General features: G+C 41.0%; 1 protein-coding gene across 8 annotated transcripts in view; it reads right to left on the minus strand.

Annotated features, from left to right (window-relative positions):
- The window catches only part of lrrfip1b (leucine rich repeat (in FLII) interacting protein 1b), a 33,068-nt gene that overhangs the window by 2,432 nt on the left and 8,972 nt on the right, over nt 1-21,664 (minus strand). The window contains exons 2-21 of one of the 8 annotated variants that reach the window (XM_056750786.1): nt 13,837-13,923; nt 12,825-12,842; nt 12,495-12,542; nt 11,896-11,940; nt 11,238-11,288; nt 10,406-10,471; nt 9,496-9,540; nt 8,804-8,869; nt 8,201-8,278; nt 7,891-7,920; nt 7,322-7,447; nt 6,955-7,125; nt 6,745-6,837; nt 6,436-6,528; nt 5,920-6,012; nt 5,648-5,777; nt 1,232-1,281; nt 974-1,091; nt 314-393; nt 76-180 (exon numbers count right to left, since the gene is read on the minus strand). In XM_056750786.1, coding sequence (XP_056606764.1) covers nt 76-180; nt 314-393; nt 974-1,091; nt 1,232-1,281; nt 5,648-5,777; nt 5,920-6,012; nt 6,436-6,528; nt 6,745-6,837; nt 6,955-7,125; nt 7,322-7,447; nt 7,891-7,920; nt 8,201-8,278; nt 8,804-8,869; nt 9,496-9,540; nt 10,406-10,471; nt 11,238-11,288; nt 11,896-11,940; nt 12,495-12,542; nt 12,825-12,842; nt 13,837-13,923 — 1,593 coding nt within the window. The remainder of the gene's footprint in view (nt 1-75; nt 181-313; nt 394-973; nt 1,092-1,231; nt 1,282-5,647; nt 5,778-5,919; nt 6,013-6,435; nt 6,529-6,744; nt 6,838-6,954; nt 7,126-7,321; nt 7,448-7,890; nt 7,921-8,200; nt 8,279-8,803; nt 8,870-9,495; nt 9,541-10,405; nt 10,472-11,237; nt 11,289-11,895; nt 11,941-12,494; nt 12,543-12,824; nt 12,843-13,836; nt 13,924-21,664) is intronic. The other 7 variants (XM_056750787.1, XM_056750788.1, XM_056750791.1 and 4 more) reach the window with 7 other exon arrangements.

Genomic DNA, 21,664 nt, shown 5'->3' on the forward strand with positions numbered 1-21,664 from the left:
ATGCTTGTTACATCAAATGCTGTAAAAAGTTTTGAAACATTGAATGCTATTGCATAATTGCATGTCAAACGTCACCTCTCTCTGCAGTTTGCGTTTCTCTACTTTAAGTTCATCTTCCACTTTCTCTGCAGCATCAGCGGCCGTCTTATAGCGAGTCACCTGGCCCTCTAGACGAAGAATCTGCCACATGACCAAGATTACATGTTATAACATCTAAGCATATTTAGCTTAAGAGAAATGAAAGCAGGATATATCAATTGATGATGAAAATAAATATTCAGAGTTTGTTGTTTTATTTTTAACCATGACCTACATTTTGCTCAAGTGCTGTGACCTCCTGCTCAGACTTGACCAGCTTAAATTTTAGGTCACTAATCTGTCGATTTGAATCTCCTGTGGAAAAAAAAATGCAAATCAGCAAACTTTAACATATATTTACCCTGATAGTACACATACATACAGGCTTACGTCTGAATTTACATCTGCAAGACATATGCAATACATAGTTTGCTCATCTGCAATAGATGTCTGCTGTCAGATGTCATATAGACATCTAGAAGATGTCTGTAAGATGTTTATGATTAAGAATGGATGTAAAGCTGCTCTTTCTAAGATGTTTAACAGACCTTTTAACGCAGCAGCTTTCCAGATCTTTAGCAAACGTTCAGACGTTTCCGAGACATATTGCAGATAAGCAGATGTCTTGAAGATGTAAATGCAGATGTCAAATAGAAGTAAGCCATATGGATTTTGCTATCTGGGTAATTACATTTAGGAGTTCAGTTTACAGGAGGGATGTGGGAAAAGCAAGTACTGTAGGTTTGGTAATGTAGGTTATAGATGTAAAGTACGTAAATGTGGATAAATAAAATAAGCTTACGAGACAGCATAGTTGCATATTAAACTCAAGCCTATATAAAGACTTATCATTGGTATACAACTGACTTCTAGGTGTTTTAAAGGTGGAACTTACTCTGCAGATCTAGTATATGAGGATCTAGACCGTTCTGTAGATCATCATTGTCTGTGCTTCCCACCTCTTCTGTCCCATTTTTCTGTTTCTGCTCTGCAATTGCTTTAAACGTCTGTACCTGCATACATAAACAGAGCTTGGTGAAACATGCTGATGAAATCCTAATGACAAGAATGATAATATCTTCCTCTGACAGGGTTATCTTATCACTCTCCCACAGTATCAGTTACACACAAAGCATAAAATGACAGGATTTACCTGTTCGAGCAAACTCTCTCTTTCCTCCACCAGCTTCCTCAATCTGATCTCTGAAAGACAAAGAAATTTCCTTGAACATAAATACATTCAATAAATGAGCAAAACATTTTGCACACAATAAGACAATGTACAGGTGCATACACATGCAATGGGCAAAATTAGCGCACTGTTCATGCATCTACAAAATACTTTGATTTTGGTTTTACCCTAACATTTATTTTTTTAAGCAAAACAAAATACAACATATTTTCAGTGCTGTATTGTGAGTTTTAGCACTGTGGTCTACGTCCCAGACATAAATGTGCAGTTGGCTCTTGGACCTTGGTGCATGTCTGAACTGGTTTATATCCTGATCCCACATTCCATCTCTCATCATTACTTTCCAGTTACCTCTCTTCTCTCCTTTGTACAATAAACGCAATATATATTGCTATCAACAAAACAGTACTCCCAATCATCACAATACAAAACATATTTTTAATGTTACAGTTAATAAGAATATATATAAATTATACAATTTCAATGTGTTTAAAATAATATTTTTTTATTAAGATTACCATTTCATAATTAACTTCACACGATCAACTATATTATTAATGGTAATCTACTTGTTATGATTCAAGTCTTACTAGACTCTTCTAAAGGAATTACTAATGATTTGGGTCAGTATTTTAAAGTGAACATTATGGTAAGCCTTGGGGAAATTATTCAAGTTTTACTTGACTCTTCTAAAGGAATGACTAATGAATTGGATCTTTAGAAGAGTGTAGTAACACTTACTATTTCATTACTAAGTCATTACTAGTGGGTAACCATGATGTTCACTTTAAAATACTGATTCAAATCATTAGTAATTCCTTTGGAAGAGTCTAGTAACAGTTTAATCATTACTTGTGGGTTACCATTATTCATATAATAGATCTTGTAAAGTAAATTATAAAAAGGTAAACTTAAAGTGTAGAGTCTAGGCATTCACAAGATATGCAAATATTAAGGCTAGGAGGCATATAAAAATATTATTTGACAGGTAGGTTCAATATGAAAAATCAACGTATCTTTGTAATTTGGATGTCTGATGACTTGATATGTTTAAGTAGTCTGTCCATGGTGATTCTGAGATTCCTGGACTTACACTGTCTTCTTTTTATTTACATAAATGTACAGTAAGTATTAATAATGTGCATCGTGTGCACCTAAAAACACACTGCCTGTGTTTCCCACGTGTTTTGCCTTGTCAACTGTTTTCACCTGTCCCTTGTTATTGCCAATTAGTCCAGCACCTGATTCTGTTTTCCCCGAGTGTTTCCATTTGAATTTAAGCCCTGTATGTTTCCCTGTCAGTTCATTATCGGTTATTGTAATGATCTACACAGATCTGTCACAGGTAGACACGGATGAAAGACGATGAGCTTAACAAAAGGTATAATCCAAGAGTTTAATGAAGATGAATCCAAAACTAACATAAACAGACCAAACCGGGAACAGGAAACTCGAGGAAGACAAAACAATGTAGACATTACAATAACCGACAATGAATTGAGAAACATACAGGGCTTAAATTCAAATGGAAACACTCGGGGAAAACAGAATCAGGTGCGGGACTAACTAGCAATAACAAGGGACAGGTGAAAACAGTTGACAAGGTAAAACACATGGGAAACACAGGCAGGGGACAGGCTGGAGTGTTACAGAGAGGTTATAAAATAGACAAGATAGGTTATTTTGTTTTAATTGTACATTCTTTAATAAACTATTATATTAATGAACTTAGCAATGTATAGCAATCAGTTAAATTCCTTCTTGACATGTGACAAAATTAATATTCACAATTCTCAAAAAAAAAGAAAGAGATTCTGCATGTCCATGTCATATTTGCAATCAGGAGTGCAGGTCCGTAATGAATAAAAAAACAGCAAATCATAAAATCATTTTAAAAAATCATAAAACAACACAGTTAAATATCTTATTTAATTCCCTCTTGGTCATAAAGAAGGTCTGCCTGGTGTTTTCTGCACTCTGCACTCTCACAACTCTCTCGTTTCGTGACTCACACCAACCTATTTCATTTACTGCTAAAAGAGCAGCATCGAATGCAACAGCCTCTTGACAACTATCAAGAAAGAAAGCAACGCCCTCGTACTCCATTGGCATGCTACATGTGTCATCCTGTAGGCACACTTGCACTGACTCATTCTCCGTCTCTTGCTGGTTCTGGGACTGTGTTTTACTGTTTTCTTTGACATTAGAAATTTTTTTTCCAATACAGCCGATAGGTTCAAACATAAGATTCTGGGATTTTTTTGTTGCTTCAACAATTCCTATGGGTTCCCAAATCTCTGCCTGACTTGTCACTGTACTGTACCGTACTGTATTGTCAGACATTATCTGACACTCAGGCTTTAACAGATTTAGTGAGATTTCGAGGCTTGAGTCAATTCTTTCTTTGTCAGTTTTACTATGTGTTTGCTTTAATATCATTAAATTGTTTTTATTAGGATTTAGAAGATTGCTCTGTGTCCGAATTGCATTATTCTCAGATGAATAAGTCGTTGATTGTCCACTACTTCCTGTGGGATGGTCTTCAGTCATATTCCTGAAACGGTCATTTTCCCCAGTAGAGGGGTCAGACTTTAGATCATCTATGTTAAAGCATCCTTCTAATGAATTGTCCTTATTTCTTTTACCCTCTTGGGCAAACATCTGTTGAACCTTCTCAAGCACCTGGGTGGTCCCACACAGATCTCTAGTGATCTTCATCCCGTGATCTTGTTTTTTAGGGATTTTATGCCCTTCTGGAGTTCTGTCTGTAACATCATTGGAATTAAGATAAGATGCCAGATGGAAAAACAAAGCTTTTGATTGGATTCAAATGACTTGAGCAATTAAGGCTCCAAGGATATAGAAAGACACAGAGATTGATTGAATTGTCATGAGATTGCCTGAGTTTTTCTTTCTTGACTTCTTGATTGAATTAAGGGTTGATCATCAAAAAATATTTTAAAAGAGATGTAATGTTCTTAATTTTGTCGTGGTTGAAACGCAGTATAAAAATTCAAATATTCAGATACAGAGTAGCAAGCAACATTTAATTAATGTTATTTTAATTAATCAATAGACATAAAAAATTGTGTTTAATTTAATAATCATTCAACGTTTTATATACACACTATACTGTTTATACTGTATGAAATATATTTCATGGAAAAATCACATAATTTTACTATTGTGAATAACTTAGAATTAAGTATAATTAAGAACAGTTTGTCACATTGGAACTCTATTTGGTAGGCTGAATTCTATGTACATTTATGTGATGTTTATGTTTTTTTTCCCCATGTAACATGCTGCTGCTCTACATACTTCTGTGTATGTGCCTGCTTGTGTATGTTTTGGGGAGAGTTTAAGGGATTGACGTGTCTACATCAGCAGTATATTTTCTATATGCATGCGTGACTTCCATGTTTCACTGGAAGGAGCCTACAGTTTTCGGTTGGGGAGACTTAAAAGGCAGAATGAATCGTAAGGTAAGGTGCTAACTTTAGCCTCCTAGCACAGTAATCGTGATGCCACCCTCCATGCGAATCGCCGTCAGAACCCACACGTCCTTCAAAACACATGAACGAGCACAGACCGGAAGCTTTTGGAGGGCGCTACAGCGAGACATATGGTACATACACCATTGAGAAAACATTGCAGTACGAAGTGAATAACATTATTGTGGGAACGAACAAACAATCGTTTTACGTCAGAGTTTGATGTAGCAATTTGTCGCTTGTGTAACATGTCACTGTGTAATAAAGTTCTACCGGCAAGTTAGGTGTTGTTGCTTCTCCGCCATTCTCCCTGCATTGACATAGCGGACATGAGCGCATCGATGAAGTATTATGTCTGTGTGAACTGGGTACGCAGTGGGATGCAAAATACATTTGCTGAAAATGTACGCAGGACCAGTCTCAACCAATGGCTCTCGTCAAAACGTTCAGCCAGAATGTTTTTATTGGTCGTTTTTTGTTTTCTTACGCCTTTCACAGAAGATATATAATAAAATAATATTTGACCACTATACTTCTTGATTGCTATCAGGATGTGAAGAGATATACATCCAACATGACAAAAATTGTTTCTGAACAACATGATGCTTTCTGCCTTTAAAGCAGAGAGAAATGGAACATTTTGAAAATGGTTAAATTTAGCAAATGCTCTACATTGTGGCAAACAGCAGTGGTATATAGAAGAGCTGTTCTACCGTATTACCGCATTTTTCCATATCATTCTGCTTTAAGTCTCTACAGCTGGAAACTTCCTATGGTTCTTCCTGTGACAGGCGGAAGTCAAGCATGCATAGAAATTCCTAGAAGAGCTAACATTACAACACTTATGAAAGGAACTGTCAGTTAAATTGTTTTCTTAACTTACCTAACATGCTTTCTCCACTCATGCTGGGTGTGTGAGTGTCTTGAATCAATCGGGAGGTTGGTTCTGCATCAGCATGCCCATCAACCGCCCCATTGGCTGTCACCTCACATCCAAGCACTATTCCATGTTTCTATGCGTAAATACAATCAGACATCAATTTCCTATATTTTCCTATTACGTTCAAATGATCTATTGCTCTCACAATAATTATGCAATGTTTTATACATTTAATATCCTGGCTGTAATTCCCAATATTCCTTCTAAATGTCTACCTTCAGAGCATCTCTAAGCCGGTAAACCTCATCCCTGAGAGCTTCTCGTTCATCATGGAAAATGTCTGAATACTCCTTCTGCCTCTCTAAGGCCTTAATGCAACCATCCACAGAAGTGAACAAGCAGGAAGGGAAAGAACAAAAGTGTTAAGGAAAGACTAAAGGTTAGGTTACAAGTTTCATCTGACACAAAGCGTTCAGATCCTTAACAAGTTAATAGGTTAATAAGTTAAACAAGCAAATGAAGAATTTGTAGAATTCTTAAAGGGAAAATCCATACAAAATGCTATGAAAGACAATTAATAATTTTGTTCAGTATCTTATACTGATACCTAGTGGTGTGGATAAAGTAAAACAACTTTTTATCTCATGAGAGCTTATATATACATCTTCGAAAAGTGCTTTTCTTTCCTTTTTAAACTGGTAGGAAAAAATATTAAGGACACCTTTAAGTCTAAAAAGACAGATTTTTTATGTGACATAACTGAAATAAATGGCCATGGAAAGTTATTGTACCCGGATCCTATTATCTTTCCACTCCAATGTTTCTTGCAGCTCAGAGATCTCTTTAATGTAATCTTCCTGCTTCCCATGTGACTCTTGGGCTTTCTGAGGCCCGGCCATGAGGGCAAGCAGTGGAAAACATACAGATGAGAAGAATAGTTAGAAGCAGAAAATTGAAAAGTTGAAAAACAGGAATGTGACAGAATCTATCTTTGCTAAGTAAACAAAGGAAGGGGAACTTTGACTGCTAGAAAACACGATTTAGAGCTTTGCTCTTCACAACATGTTCCCCTTTATATCTAAGTCACAAACAATGCTCACCGTCAACAACTCTTGACTCTGCCTGAGTGTTTCTTTCACCTCATCGAATTGGCCTATCAGGACACTGTGAGCATGACGTTCTCGCTCATGCGCCTGGCAGAGAATACAAAAACAACCATCTTTACTGATTGGATTCTGAGAAGATACACATAATCTATATTTAGCAATTGTAATCTGTAAATGTCAAGAATTAGAGGAGGTTTGTATCACCCTGGTTTTCTCCTCACACTCTCTGCGTGTCTCACACAGTGTCTCCTCCATCTCCATCAGCGTTTCTCTCAGGGTGTCCACTTGATATATGAGGTTGGTCTTCTCATTGTCCAGCTGAGCATTGGACACCATGGCTTTACGGTACTTCTCCTCCACCTCCGCTAGGGAGTCCTGACAGAAAAAAAATTCCAAAGATGATCTTTACAGTCTTTTGTGTTCATTTTTGTAAAGCTGGGTCAAGATACCCCTTTGGGTTTTTAATCTGGGATCATCATATAAGGTGCCATCTTCTGATTAATTTTAGTTTTGTGCCATAACAACAACATTCTTGAATATGTTAACTGTTAACTCTTAACCTCAATTTTACCTTCATTTCTCGTATGGAGGCCTCAGTGTCAGCTGAAATTGAGGTATCACAACTCCCTCTTCTTGATGAGCCTCCACCAAGGGATGCAAGAGTTGCAGCTGAGAGAGTGGAGGCTGTCCTGGAGCCCTGAGGATTTTGTTTACAAATTTACTTGGAGTGGTAGATCACTTAGTGGTTGTATAGTACAATATATTGTCCCTTTCGTGTTTGTCAGCATAACTGCATCTATTCTTAAAGGAATAGTTCACCTTCAAAATGAAAATTCTGTCATTATTAAGCCTACTCTCCTTGTTGTCATTATAAATCTGTGTGATTCAAAACACAAAATAAGATGAAAAAACATGTCGGTAACCAAAAACAGTTGGCCCCATTGACTTCTAATGTATGGATGCAAAACCGATGCAAGTCAATGTTTTTTGTTACCAACATCGTCTTGTGTGTTCTGCAGAAGAAAGTTAAGCAGATTTGAAATGACAATAGGGCATGTTAATAAGGACAGAACTTTTATTTTGAAGGTGAGCTATCCCTTTACCATCACAAAAACACTGTATGCGGATGACCCTACTGACCTTTTCTAGGAAGTCTGATCTTTCCTCCACCTGGTTGAAAAAAATTGCAATATTGTAGTTAATTGACATATTTTATGCTGAGTCTATTCTGTTATCCCTGAGGCCATCTGTTCAGGGACATAACCAAGAATTTTTCATCCACTAGAGGGTGCCCCAAAAAACAAAGAAGATTCATGCAGGATTTATGAAACCACTAATGCAGAAAAAAAGAGAACATGTCTGTTGTCATGGACTTCTATATGTTGCACATATAGTATACTTGACTTTGAACTTGCAGCAGGTTGAGGTAGGGATGAAAAGTAAAGCTCACCACAGGACTGGCACGAGCTGAACTGGCCCTAGATGAGGCCCTTGAACTGGAGCCCAAAAAGCCGTTGTAGTCTGAGGGCTGACCAGGAAAGCAGGCACATAAAAATAAACAGAATAAGATGGACAGAAAACAGATGATTGCGAAAATTGTGTTACCTCTCAGCATCAGAGGGAAAATATTTGAATTCGAAGATTCAAGAGAGTTTGAAAAAACATGCGCACATTCTAAGTCAGAATGACACACAACACAACCTGAGTGGGTTTCCGTGCAAGGGGGGTTGCCGAATCTCTCTGACATGTAAACAACCACAAGTCTACCACAAAAAACAGACAGAAAAATAGCTACAGAACAAGTGGTTAAGTAAAAAGAGCATGCTTTATTAAATAAGAGATAAACCACTCTTATTAGAGCCTTGTATGCAACTGAACACAACGGTGTAGCAGGCTCACAAGTGAAAATTCCCCAAACGTTTGTCAGAAAACCTCATGACAAACAAACAAAGACACAAACTAAAACCATGCAACAGGCATCACAAGCCCAGACCGGCACCGTGCGACAGGTCGTGTCCCTGTCAGAGGGAGAGAGGTAAAGATGGGGCCTTACGACTCTTGTGCTGGAGCCACTGAAACGCCTAGAGCCAGAAACTGAACTTTCTTCATTCAGTGAGCCCTGAAGGCAGAACAAAGCCATTCACTACACAACTTACCAGACTTCACCTTATACACAATTTCACACACGGAAACCATTAAATTGTAGTAACATTTACACATGCAATGACTTTCTATTCTTAGATGAACTACTAAACAGCCCCAAAAAGTCATTTGTCGAAAATAATCTAAACTCATTAATATTACTGTTTGATTACAAACAGCATCAATATGAAACTTATCCAACAATGTCCTGCAAATTGCTGACCTTGGGGAAAATGTGTGGGAAAGGAATATGTGGGGAAGTGCCGTTTATCTTTGACTCAACCAGTTTAAAGAATGGCCCTCTAATTAAGCTTTTATAAATCTAAAATAGCACACCACTGTGAAATGTAAGATATCATATAGATAAAATAGTGTAACACATTATGAAGAGGAAATTAAGATGTTTGTATAGCTAAGACATCCCGTTAGTCATTCATTTTTTAAGTATGAGGCTAGAAGCCAATGCTAATAATTCTCCTTTTTGATAAAACATGTAACCGAAGATATTGAGTGTATTTGGTTAAAAAACTGCATGCATCTGCTCAGATGGACAACCTGCATTTCAGGCTGTAATATGATACAATAAAAGTGCTAGAAACAAACCCTGTGACTTCTTGAGCGGGGGTTTTCACTAAAAAGTGCAGAGGGCTACAAACACACAAACACAAAGAGAGAGGAAGAAATATGCATATACTTATACACCGTATGTTTAGAAAACCACATATTCTTCAGAGAAATCATCTCTTAGCTCTTACAAGTTAATATATGTTATGACATCAGATGAGGGACTGCCATCTATTAAGGACCACCATCTGCAATCTATTAAGTATGCAACTCCTTCTCGTTTATAGCCATTAAATGAGTTTGAAGTCCTGCACCAAACCCACCAGATGAAGAAGGTGATGAATAAGAACAATAAAATGTCAAAAAATGTATGTAGTTGTGTCAAAATGAATGACTTCTGTTTTCTGATTGATGGATGTTGCTTTGGGTATGTGTGTAGAACTGCAGAATTTTGTAATAACATTTATTTCAACATGCAAGTTTGAAACACTGACTTATACATGCTCATATCAATAATAAATTACTCTATGGAGATTTTGAAAGGGATTTTTATATTTAAAATCGTACTGTTTAGACTTAAAGCAACAGTTGACCGAAAAGTTCTTTAATCGTTCATTCGCCCTCATTTCTTTCAAAACCTGTACAGTATATGACTCTGTGTTCTGTGTAACACAAAATATATAATATATATCGAAAATTATGTTTTGTGTCCAAGTCACTGGGGTGTTGTTTGGTTACCAACGTTCTTTAAAATATCTTATTTTTTTGTTCAGAAGAAAAAAGGTCATGCAGGTTGGGAATGACATAAGGGTGAGTAAATGCTGAAAGACTTAATTATTGGGAAAACTATCACGTAAAGTTTGCTGAAGGATGACTAAATAAATAGATAAATACATAATTAAATTAAATATTTAAAGAGGAAATGTGAGGGATTTGGAAAGGGACAGACCCGTCCATTTTGTAGTCTGGCAGATGGCAGACTGCTGGTGCTACTGTAGAGATCTGTGTGGTTGCCCTATGGTAAGCAGAAGAGGACAAAAGGACAACATAACAATGAGCAAAAAAACATGATAGGTGAGCCAATAACTGAGGTGACAGAGACAAGAATGACTCAGGAAGACTGAATGAATGAAAGAGGGAATAAGCCGTGACAGCTGGAGCTCTGTATGCAAATGGCAGCACTTAATCATTATTAACAACACTCAGGAATTTTTGTAATCTGATATTAATCAGTAATCAATTCAGTAACAACAATTTTAATCAAAACTGTGATTTAAATTACTTTGAGCAAAAAGTACATAGATCAATACCATCAACACAAAAAGTAATTGAACAATTGATCACAATTATGTTTAAAAAGAGCCTATAGAAAGTCTAGACAAACTATAGACTTGTAATATCCTCTATCAGCTAGAAGCTTGCTCCACTGACTGACACAAGCATTATAGTTATGGTCCACAGAGCAGCCCAGTACATAATGTTAGGTTTAGAACCCTGGTTTCTTAAGTGTTTGGTTATTCAAAAGAAAACTAATGTGAAACATGGTTCATGAATTGCCTAACATAGTAAAAAAAACTAAATTCAAAATCTTTCCCTACTCAAGTCTAAAGAAAGATGCATGATTTGAATGGGCAGCCTTCAAATTACTAACCACTAAGTAAAAAAGCATCAATATGTTACATAGCATGAATTCCCATTAAAAATATTAAGCAAAAGTGGATGTTTTAATTAATATGGAAATAGAGTCAACGCCAAATGTGAGGAATTTTAGACATACTTACCCTCAAACTGCCCCGACTTCCAACAGACATCCGTTCTTCATCATCTGATATCTAAGACAGGAAGACACAAACGGGGAGTTTAGACTTTTTGTCCTGCCATGTTCCACTTAGTGCAACGTGCTACATTCTGTCCATTGATTCACTTTATTTCCGCAATGTTGCACCAGTTAGCCACATACTAAAATGCTAAAATGTCATAGCAAGCTCTTCATGTACAGTATATTAAACATCAAACTTGGAAAAGTAGAGAAGGATCGTGAATCATGAATCATGTAAAGTCTAGAAAAAACTAAATTTAATCTGTATACCCATTAACTCCCATAGTATTTATTTTCCCTACAATGGCAGTAAATGGGTGATGACATCTGTTTGGTGACAGACAATATTCCCAATATCTTCCCAATACAGTGTTCAGCAGAGCAAACAAAATGTATACAGATTTGGAACAATCTGAGGGTGAGTAAATGATTTTCATTTTTGGGTGAACAGTCCTCTTAATATAGAATGTGTGTCATTTTACAGCTTTAAACACAGCTCATCAAATCAGAATTCAAGTATTCTTAAACTAAAAGAATACAACCTGAATAAAGTTAGATATTTATTTTAGAAAAAAGACAAATGAAACAGAAGCATGAAAAGCAGAGTGGTAGATACGGACCGAGGTGTGTCTCCGTGTGTGGCGAGAATACCGCTCACTGTCTTCCTGCAGATCGGGGCAGGACAAGAGGAAAGAAAGCAGGTTTGAGGTGAGAGTGCCACATGATCATCAAACAATGAAACATGCTATAGAAGAAAAACTGTACAAAGCATGCAGTGAGAGCTGTATATCACATCATGTTTTATTATGAGGTTCAGTGTGAGACAGGGTGTCTGGTGTGGTGGGGGTTGTATGGAGGGGGTGAGTGCTTTAAGATGTGGGTCATGTATGCCACTGCCTCATAATCCTACTTTATGTTATGACTATCTCTGCTAAGCTTAAACATGTCAGATGGGCATCCTGAAAGCCCCCCAACCCCCCTCCACCTCTGTGCCAGTTAAACCTGTAAAATGAAGATCAGACACAGTCTGACTAAAAAACACATGCAACATGCAACAAATTCACATTTCATTCTCTGAATGATACCGGAAACACACAAGCACTGTTACTGAATAAGGATTTAATTTACTGCCTGTCAGTGACTGTGCAGTTTCTCTAAAGCGAATTCTAGCTTTGGGGGTCTACTGCATGCCGCAGCGTGATTTAATGACAGTTCATACCATCCACTGTTCAATATGGCCCCATTTGCTGTCCAGCCCATAGTATTTCTAGTGCAGAAAGGAGGAGAGCAAGATGATCAGAGGGGGAGGGAATATGAAATTATAGTGGGGAAATAAAGGGAGGTTTTGAAAACAGGTTTAAAGGAAACGTGAAGTCAACACAGTTTAAACACAGGATTGCTTCTGTTTTTTATTCCTCAAGCTTTTAACATATTTTTGTAAGCTGGTGCTCATAAAATGTTCTAAGTGCAAAATCCTACCACTAGCGGTTCTGAAGATGGAATATAAGAGGGGTAAAATAAATGTAAGGGATGGAGGACCATATCTTACCTTTTGTGCCTGATATATCTAATAAACCACCAAGGATACCAGGATGAAAGAGTGAGTGAGTAAGAGAGGGAGAAAGAGAGATTTTACCAGAAAAAAAACAAAGAAATGCAAGGTGAAAAAGAAATAAGAGCATAGGTGTCATTTGTAAATTTGATCTGGATAAAAGTACACACAGCCTGAATTGCAGCCTGAGTATACTAAAAGTCTAATATACTTTCATATTTAGGCCATAACTTTACAAATTGATACATTTTACCTGAGATGTCTTGACAGTGGTATTGTCTTAAATCTGGACGTTTTATATTGACTGACCACATAACATCTGAGACATGGTCTCCCAGGTGTTACTGTAGGTCAACATTTAAATACACATAACCCCAGCAGTGCACACTTTGAATCCAAATTTAATAATTTTCGTACCATTTTATTACACATTATAAATCCTATTCAATATCAAACCCATTTATGCATGAAAAGGTCTTTGAAGTTCATAGAATATTGAATTAATGCTAAAAACACCAATAAAACGATACAAGACACCTGTAGGCTGTACCTGCCCTACTGTACGTGTAATCTTTCATGACTTTATGCTACAAAAGCTTTCTATGCAAGACACAGAAATCCTTATATATGTTCTCAGCATAATATTAGTGCACTTCAAGACTTGTTTAGGGGGTTTAAGGTGCACTGTCATTTTGAGATGGCTTGGGGGATTGTTACAGAATTTACACAACTCTCAACTGTAGGTAGGACTACTACAATCCACTAATGAACAATATCCCATTGCTGTAAAAGTGAAGAAAAATCATATTCAATGATGTAACCATCAAGTTAAAGGTACTAAAACACTTTCATTCCATCGAGGAAATGTGTACACATAATAACATACTCTCACATTTTTTATCAAACATATAAGTAAATACGTATTACTACATTTGTTTTACAATTATTAATACAGATGCTTAGAACCTAAAATAAAAGAGAACTAAATCAATTCAGATGGTTTCCTGACCTCTTTCTGTTGCCTCTCCAGTTCCTTCATTCGGATATCTCGAGCTTCTGCACGGGCTGCCCGTTTAGCTGCCAGTCTGGCCTCTGCCTGAAAGAGAGAGACGGAGAACAGAGGGGGGAAATTGAGTGCCAGAACCTTTGCAGTGTTCCTTTCAGAGAGTCATTTAATGAATTTCCACATGACTAGATATCAGCACATCAAAAAGGTCTATTTACAAGAATTCAATGATTAATCCAGAATAGTTTTAATCTCATCAACTGTTTAGGCAACACAATGTTGAAATTTCCTGCTATTCGCAGCACCATAATGCAAGAGACCTCTTTCCTTATTAGGAAAATATTTATAAAATATTTAAAATAACAATGTAAAATCAACATAAAGCTTCAGGAAAAACAATTCTGTATATATTTGTAATTTCATCAATATAAATGTATTATTTAAAAGCTTGCCATATGTAAAGCTGTTTAGATATACTTGGAATTACCTGTTCTAAATTGGCAATATTCTGACCAATATTACTATATCTATGCAGTCAGGGGGAAAACAGTAGCATGTTTTTAAAGCCAATACCAGAGTTAAACTTTTCATACTATTAAATTACAGATTTGAACTACAACATTTAAGAAAAACAGCAGAGGGCAGTATTTTCAATGTGTAAGTAAAAGTATTTTGAATGAATTACACTCATTTGAGACCTTTGCACTTAAATATTTCAAACAAAGCAGAAGCCAAAACAATAAAAGGGCTACACCCAAACCTATTTACAGTAGCCTAATATAATACATTGCCGAAGCAAACCAGACAGATTTTGTTATTATTACTTATAAACCAAATTGAAAATAAAATAAAAATGAAGCCATTCAGACATGATATCAGCCATCCTAAGAACATCTTTGTCATGGGTTCCCTGAGATTTTGGGGGGGGTTAGAATGTTATTTTGTTTTTCTGTGTACAATGACGTCTGTTGTTTTAGAGGGTTTTTTGCTCACTATACAGTCAAATGTCATTTATGCATTTTGAAGTTCCGGCATTACTTTAAAAATGAGCTATATAAAAACTCTGATGTCTGATTCACCAGTCAGCATTACATATAAGAGATTCAGTTTTCAAGATGCATTTTGAAACCATAGTGAGATAAGTCCCTATTAGTTTTGACATTTGTTTGCAAGTGTAATATACTGTTTGAAATCTCTAACAAACAGGACATAATAACAAGCTTGCCAAGTGACACACAGAGACTGTTAGGAAGCTGTTGTCTTCCTTTGTCTGAAAAAGTTGTTACTCATTGAAAAGACAAGCCTGTGTCCTAGATCCTGTCAAGCACATCCAGCCTGTCAGCAACATGCAGGAGGCCGGAAAACTCACACAGTGCAATTCACACAAACTACTTAGAGTGTCAGCGACATACTTATGTAAAACAACCTGTCTATACAAACAGGCAACTTCTTCAACTGTGATTAAAACAAAGTGTAACCCTCCTGCTATTTCTGAATGGATGTTAATGGTGGAGATGATTAGGTACACTGAATAAAGACTTTGTGAGAAACAGCATATCACTGACAGCCTTCTAATAATCAGAAAAAGTGTAAGATCAAATAATCCCCATTTTTTCATGTTCTTTTGGTGTAAGAGTTACATTTGAAATAAAACAGCTGTTTTATAGTTGTTAAGTGATTTCAAGACTTTTATTAAATGAAAAACAGAACTTCAAATATTTATCAAAACTAAAAAATGCCTGTTCCCATTCTGTCGGTCTCTCGATGTTGTGTCGAGAACGACAGATGGGGTTCGCCCTTGAGAACCCATCAACTCTGACTACTAAGAAAAGGCCAATGAAATTTGGCGAATGAAATTCGTGATATGATGAATGATAAAAGGAAGCCGGCATGCAGCATTCATTTACCTTTTTGTTCTTAAGAGCCATCGTCTCATGATTACAAATCTAAAAGATTCTACATCTACTACAACTGCACTGCCGGATTTACGACGTGTTCCAGCGGATCGTCCCTTCTGCAGCGACCTTCCCCTGGGTGTCTCGGCGGTTCCAGTGGTGTCAGAGCTAAATTTCAACTACAGTCCTTTTCAGGGCTTAAAACTCTACAGCGCAGCATGTCCCGCTGTTCTCTTGGCTGCGGTACTCTCATCGAGGAGGGGGATGGACACGATTGCTGTATTAGGTGTCTGGGCGTCCAGCACGCCGAAGCAGTGCTCGTTGACACATCTTGCCCGCACTGCACTGGTTCCATTCTTCCCGGAGGTGCATGAGGAGCTGTGTCGGACCTGGAGCGCCCCACTCACGGCTCGTTCCTCGCAGACCAGCTCCGCCTCCCTCACCTCCCTCGATGGTGGGAAAGCCAAGGGCTATGTCGACGTCCCCCAGGTGGAGCGTGCGGTTGCGGTGCATCTATGCCCGCAGATGGCTGCCACCTGGAGGACCCGACCTCGTCTTCCGTCCAAGGCCTGTAAGACTTCTGCTTCCCTGGTGGCAAAGAATTACAGTGCTGCAGGCCAGGCTGCCTCCTCTCTCCACGCCATGGCCATCCTGCAGGTCCATCAGGCGAAGGCGTTGAGAGAGCTCCACGAGGGTAGGGCCGACCCGGGTGTCTTGCAGGAACTCCGCGCCGCCACTGACCTCGCTCTAAGGGCGACTAAAGTGACGGCGCAGGCCCTGGGTCGGACGATGTCCACTCTGGTGGTCCAGGAGAGACACCTCTGGCTCAACCTTGCGAGTATGAGTGACGCCGACAAAATATGCTTTCTCGACGCACCCATCTCGCAGGGTAGGCTGTTCGGTGACACCGTCGAGAGCTTCGCACAGCAGTTCTCGGCGGTGAAGGAGCAGACGGAGGCGATAAGCCACATTCTACCGCGCCGCGACTCAACCGCCCCCAGGCCTTCGAGTTCCCGCGCACCTCCTGCTCCCCGACAGCCCAGGGCCTCTTCGAAGTCTGCACCGGTTTAAGTGCACCCCCAGGCTGCAATCCAGAACAAGAGTCCGAAGGGAAGGCCCCCTCCTCGCCAGCAACCTTCCAGAAAGAAGCGGCCCTGATGAAAAGACGCCGGGGAAAGCAACATCTGGCCCGACCATCACAGTACCATCTCTTATCAGGGCCTGGCGCCCACTTGCTCAAAAAGAGAGTAGTTTCCCCCGGGCGTTCATTCCAGCCGATCGCACACTCCCCCGGACTCCCCCGGACTGTGCTCGGCAAACCGACCTCACACCCTGGCGAGGTGTGAGGCCGCACACCCTGGCGAGGTGTGAGGCCGCACACATACGACAACTGTCACCACTCTCCAACCGACAGTGCGTGCCGTTGTCCCACCAGGCGGAGCCAACAATCCCTCCGGGGAAACCTCGGCGACATTCGGTTGGCTCCACCTGCCAACGAACCACCCTCCGTATGAATGGTGAAGCAGGCCGTCCCCTTGGTCCCCCTGTCACAGTCCCTGGGAGCTTGACAGAAGTTGTCCACACTCCGCGGCAGTAACACCCCTCGGATTGATGAACATGAGACCACTTCAACACTGGCACACCGGCAGCAGGCGTATGGTGGTAACTCCTGCTTGCCGACGTACCCTAACCCCATGGTCTTCCATGACCTTTCTCTAAGCTGGAGTGCCCCTCGGACAGGCTACGAGGCACGTCGTGGTGACGACGGACACCTCGCTGCAGGGGTGGGGTGCAGTGTGCAACGGGCACGCAGTGGCGGGGGGCTGGATGGGCCCCTGGCTGCGCTGGCATATCAATTGCCTAGAGTTGTGGGCTGTACTGCTTGCAATGAGAAGGCTCCGGCCCCTAGTGCAAGATCAGCACGTACTGGTCCGCCTAGACAGTACCACAGCCGTAGCGTGCATCAATCGCCAGGATGGCTTGCGCTCACGGCAACTAACACAACTTGCCCGACGCCTCCTCCTGTGGAGTCAGCAGGTGATCCGTTGCCTGCGGGCCACCCACATCCCAGGCGTACTGAACGAGACAGCCGACGTGCTCTCTCGCCAGTTAACACCCTGTGGAGAGTGACGACTCCACCCTCGTGCAGTCCAGCTTATTTGGGTGCGGTTCGGACAGGCACAGATAGACCTCTTTGCCTCCCGCGACACCACCCATTGTCCGCGTTGGTACGCCCTGACCGTGGCCCCCCTCGGCGTGGATGCCCTGGCGCACAGCTGACCACGAGACAAGCGGAAGTACGCCTTCCCCCCAGTGAGCCTCCTTGCACAGACGCTGTGCAAGGTCAGGGAAGAGGAGCAACAGGTGTTACTGGTTGCACCGTACTGGCCCAACCGCACTTGGTTCTCGGAGCTGATGCTCTTGACAACAACTCCCCCTGGCCCATTCCCCTGACAGAGGACCTGCCCTCTCAGGGGATGGGCACGTTCTGGCATCCCAGGCCAGACCTCTGGAACCTCCATGTCTGGTCTCTGGACGGGACGAGGAGATCCTGAGTAGGTTACACCCCGCTGTGGCTGAAACCATCATACAGGCCAGAGCGCCATTCACTAGGCGGTTATACGCCTACAAATGGCGCCTCTTCTCATCCTGGTGTCTCTCCCAAAGAGAAGACCCACAGAGATGCTCGGTCGGGATCGTGCTGTCCTTTCTACAACAGAGATTGGAGACTAACATCTCCCCTTCCACACTGAAAGTGTATGTTGCCGCAATTGCCTCTCATCACGACTCAGTGGACGGAAGGTCTCTGGGGCAGCACGACCTGGTCACTAGGTTTCTAAGGGGCGCGAGACGACGCAACCCGCCTCGTCTCCGCTCCATACCCTCTTTGGACCTGAACGTGGTCCTGAGGGGCCTTTCCGAGCCCCCCTTCGAGCCCCTTGAAGCTTCCGATCTTCCTCACCTATCGAGTAAGACGGTTCTTCTTATGGCGCTCGCCTCCTTCAAGAGGATAGGGGACCATTCTCTGTGTCCCCGGATTGCCTTGATTTCTGCCCTGGCGACTCTCACGTTTACCTGAGACCCAGGCCCGGATACGTGCCCAAAGTTCCCACTACTCCCTTTCGGGACCAAGTGGTGAACTTGCAGGCTCTCCGTCGGGGAGGAAGACCCAACCCGGTCCGTGTTGTGTCCAGTATGCGCACTTCGCCTCTACTTAGACCGCACACAGAGCTTCCGCAGTTCTGATCAGCTCTTTGTCTGTTTTGGAGGACAGCAGAAGGGGAAGGCTGTCTCCAAGCAGAGATTAGCGCACTGGATCGTGGATGCCGTTACCACGGCATACTGGTCACAGAATCTACCATGTCCATTGTCGGTCACAGCTCACTCCACTCTGGGTATAGCCACCTCATGGGCACTGGCCAGAGGTGCGTCTCTAGCAGACATTTGTAGAGCTGCGGGTTGGGCTACGGCCACCACATTCGCAAGGTTTTACAACCTTCGCGTAAACCCGGTGTCAGCCCACATTCCTACGTGGCGACATGTAGGATTGGAATCCGGGAGGGCGTATGCCTGCGAAAGCACCTTCCCACCCTCCTGATGTTGGGTCAGTGTGCTATCTACCTTTTCTTCTTACCCAAACACATGGCTAAGAAAATTGGTACCTCACCAACCTTCCTTCTTACCCAGACTCTGGGTAAGAACAGGCATTCCATCCATCACTAAGCAAGCGCCTCCTGGGGCGTTGGTTGGGCAGAGCAGCCTTCCCCCTTAGGGCGGGATACCTTATGACCTATCACACATAGTTCTAACCGGACCTGTGCTATCAGACGCAGTAACACCCCCACCGTGGGCTGTTCCGTCTGCCATACCCTCATGACTATGGTTCCCACACTTGGTAACCCATGAGCTTCCCCAGGTGGACCTCCACCTCGCGGTTAACTATCCAGTCCGCACGTTCCATGTGTCCTCCTCCAAGGAAGAGACCATACATATATCCCCACCATATTCCTCCCCACGGGTAGGAGGTGGCCTCTGCAGCGCTTCTCTGATTAAGAGTTGGGCTTTCCCGGTGTAACCGAGCTGGACGGCCTCTCGCCTACAGAGAGCTAAGGCCCCGTCTGTGACAGGTACCGGTCAGGGCTGTTCCCATCTTTCTTCGGAAAGCTCTGGAACCCCCCGACCACCACACTGGAAGGTTACAAGTTTCACGAAAGCTTCGAGCTGACACGCCCTTGCTTGTTACTGTCGCATTGCTGAGATTGTGACGCGATACAGCGTTTCTGGCGTTTTCCATAGATAACCCAATCTGTCGTTCTGGACACAACGTCGAGACACCGACAGAAAGGGAACGTCTTGGTTACGTATGTAACCTCAGTTCCCTGATGGAGGGAACGAGACATTGTGTCCCTTATGCCACAAACCCGTATCGTTTCTGTTGCAGTTTTGAGAGGCTCTCAGGCTCTTCAGAACAAGAGGTAAATGAATGCTGCACGCCGGCTTCCTTTTATACCGGATATCCGGGGGCGGAGTCCGGCATGCAAATTTCATTCGCCAAATTTCATTGGCCTTTTCTTAGTAGTCAGAGTTGATAGGTTCTCAAGGGCGAACCCCATCTGTCGTTCTCGACACAACGTCTCGTTCCCTCCATCAGGGAACTGAGGTTACATACGTAACCAAGACGATACATATGCAAAAATTGTCCCTTCAAAATGTTGATGTGGCTCTAACACTGACTCAGTGACACAGTGATCGATGGCACATTCATTTTAATGTTATATTTAGATTATCCAGTTAATATTTGAGTAGTGGTGTATCAAAGAATTGAGAATGTGACATCCTAAAAGTGTTTAAGTGCGTATATGTTTAATAAGAACTATCGGCTAAAACGTTTCTTTTCTCTGTTAAGATTCAGGTTCAGACTTCACAGATCACTCACTTTCATATTAAAATATGCAGTTTTCGTTGTTAGAGGTTTGTTCTTGTGTCTGTCGTTGTTAGAGGTTTGTTCTTTTGTCTGTCGTCTTTAGAGGTTTGGTCTTGTGTCTGTCATTGTTAGAGGTTTGTTCTTGAGTCTGTCATTGTTAGAGGTTTGTTCTTTTGTCTTTCGTCTTTAGAGGTTAGGTCTAGTGTCTGTCTGTCGTCATTTGAGGTTGGGTCTTGTGTCTTGCTTTCAGTTGGTTTTCGTGTGTCTTGGAACGTTTGTTATTCTGTTACTTTGTTTAATTTCATTAAAATATTTATAATGCACGTAGATCCGCTTCCTGGATTTTTTTTTTTTACAAACATTACAAATTTTATTGGATTTACTTAATAATTTGTTAAATTATTATAACTCAAACAAAATAATTAAAATCCTAACCAAAATTAGTAGATTTTATTCCCAAGCAGTGTGTCAAGATTAATCAGCATCAAGCAACTCTTAAAAAGGTAATATTGCATCCTTAGATCTATCGTAAATATTGGTTTCGAAATTTCCTGCAGTTATAGACACTACAGTAAATCTATTATAAGCTAAAAAGGATATTCTAGCTTTCAGAACCACTAGAAACACGTCATTCCGAATGTTTACGTGCAGGAATGTCTGCTGAAATACTGCATCAGTAAAGCGTAGTTAGTCTAAACACATTCACATGTCTATGAACTCCACAGGACAAAAGTTAACAGCTAAAGCTTTAATCAAGCAGCTCAGCACGGAATGCACATGGTTGCAATGAACAGCTTTTCAGTAAACCCAGATGTGTGTGCAATCTCTGGCTTAAACCAATGCTGGGCACTTAGTAAACAAAGGTGGTGGAGAAGTAATATTGTTACTGCGAATGAAAAATTTGGCGTACATGTCTTTAAATATAAAATACTCCAAGCTTCACTGATGGTCGCAGCTGTAATGCTGAATGATTTCTAAGGTCTACAATTTATCACAAATATGCTCTACCAAA

Source organism: Triplophysa dalaica, chromosome 6 (genome assembly GCF_015846415.1).
Source record: "Triplophysa dalaica isolate WHDGS20190420 chromosome 6, ASM1584641v1, whole genome shotgun sequence".
In the NCBI taxonomy this organism is placed as follows: Eukaryota; Metazoa; Chordata; class Actinopteri; order Cypriniformes; family Nemacheilidae; genus Triplophysa; species Triplophysa dalaica.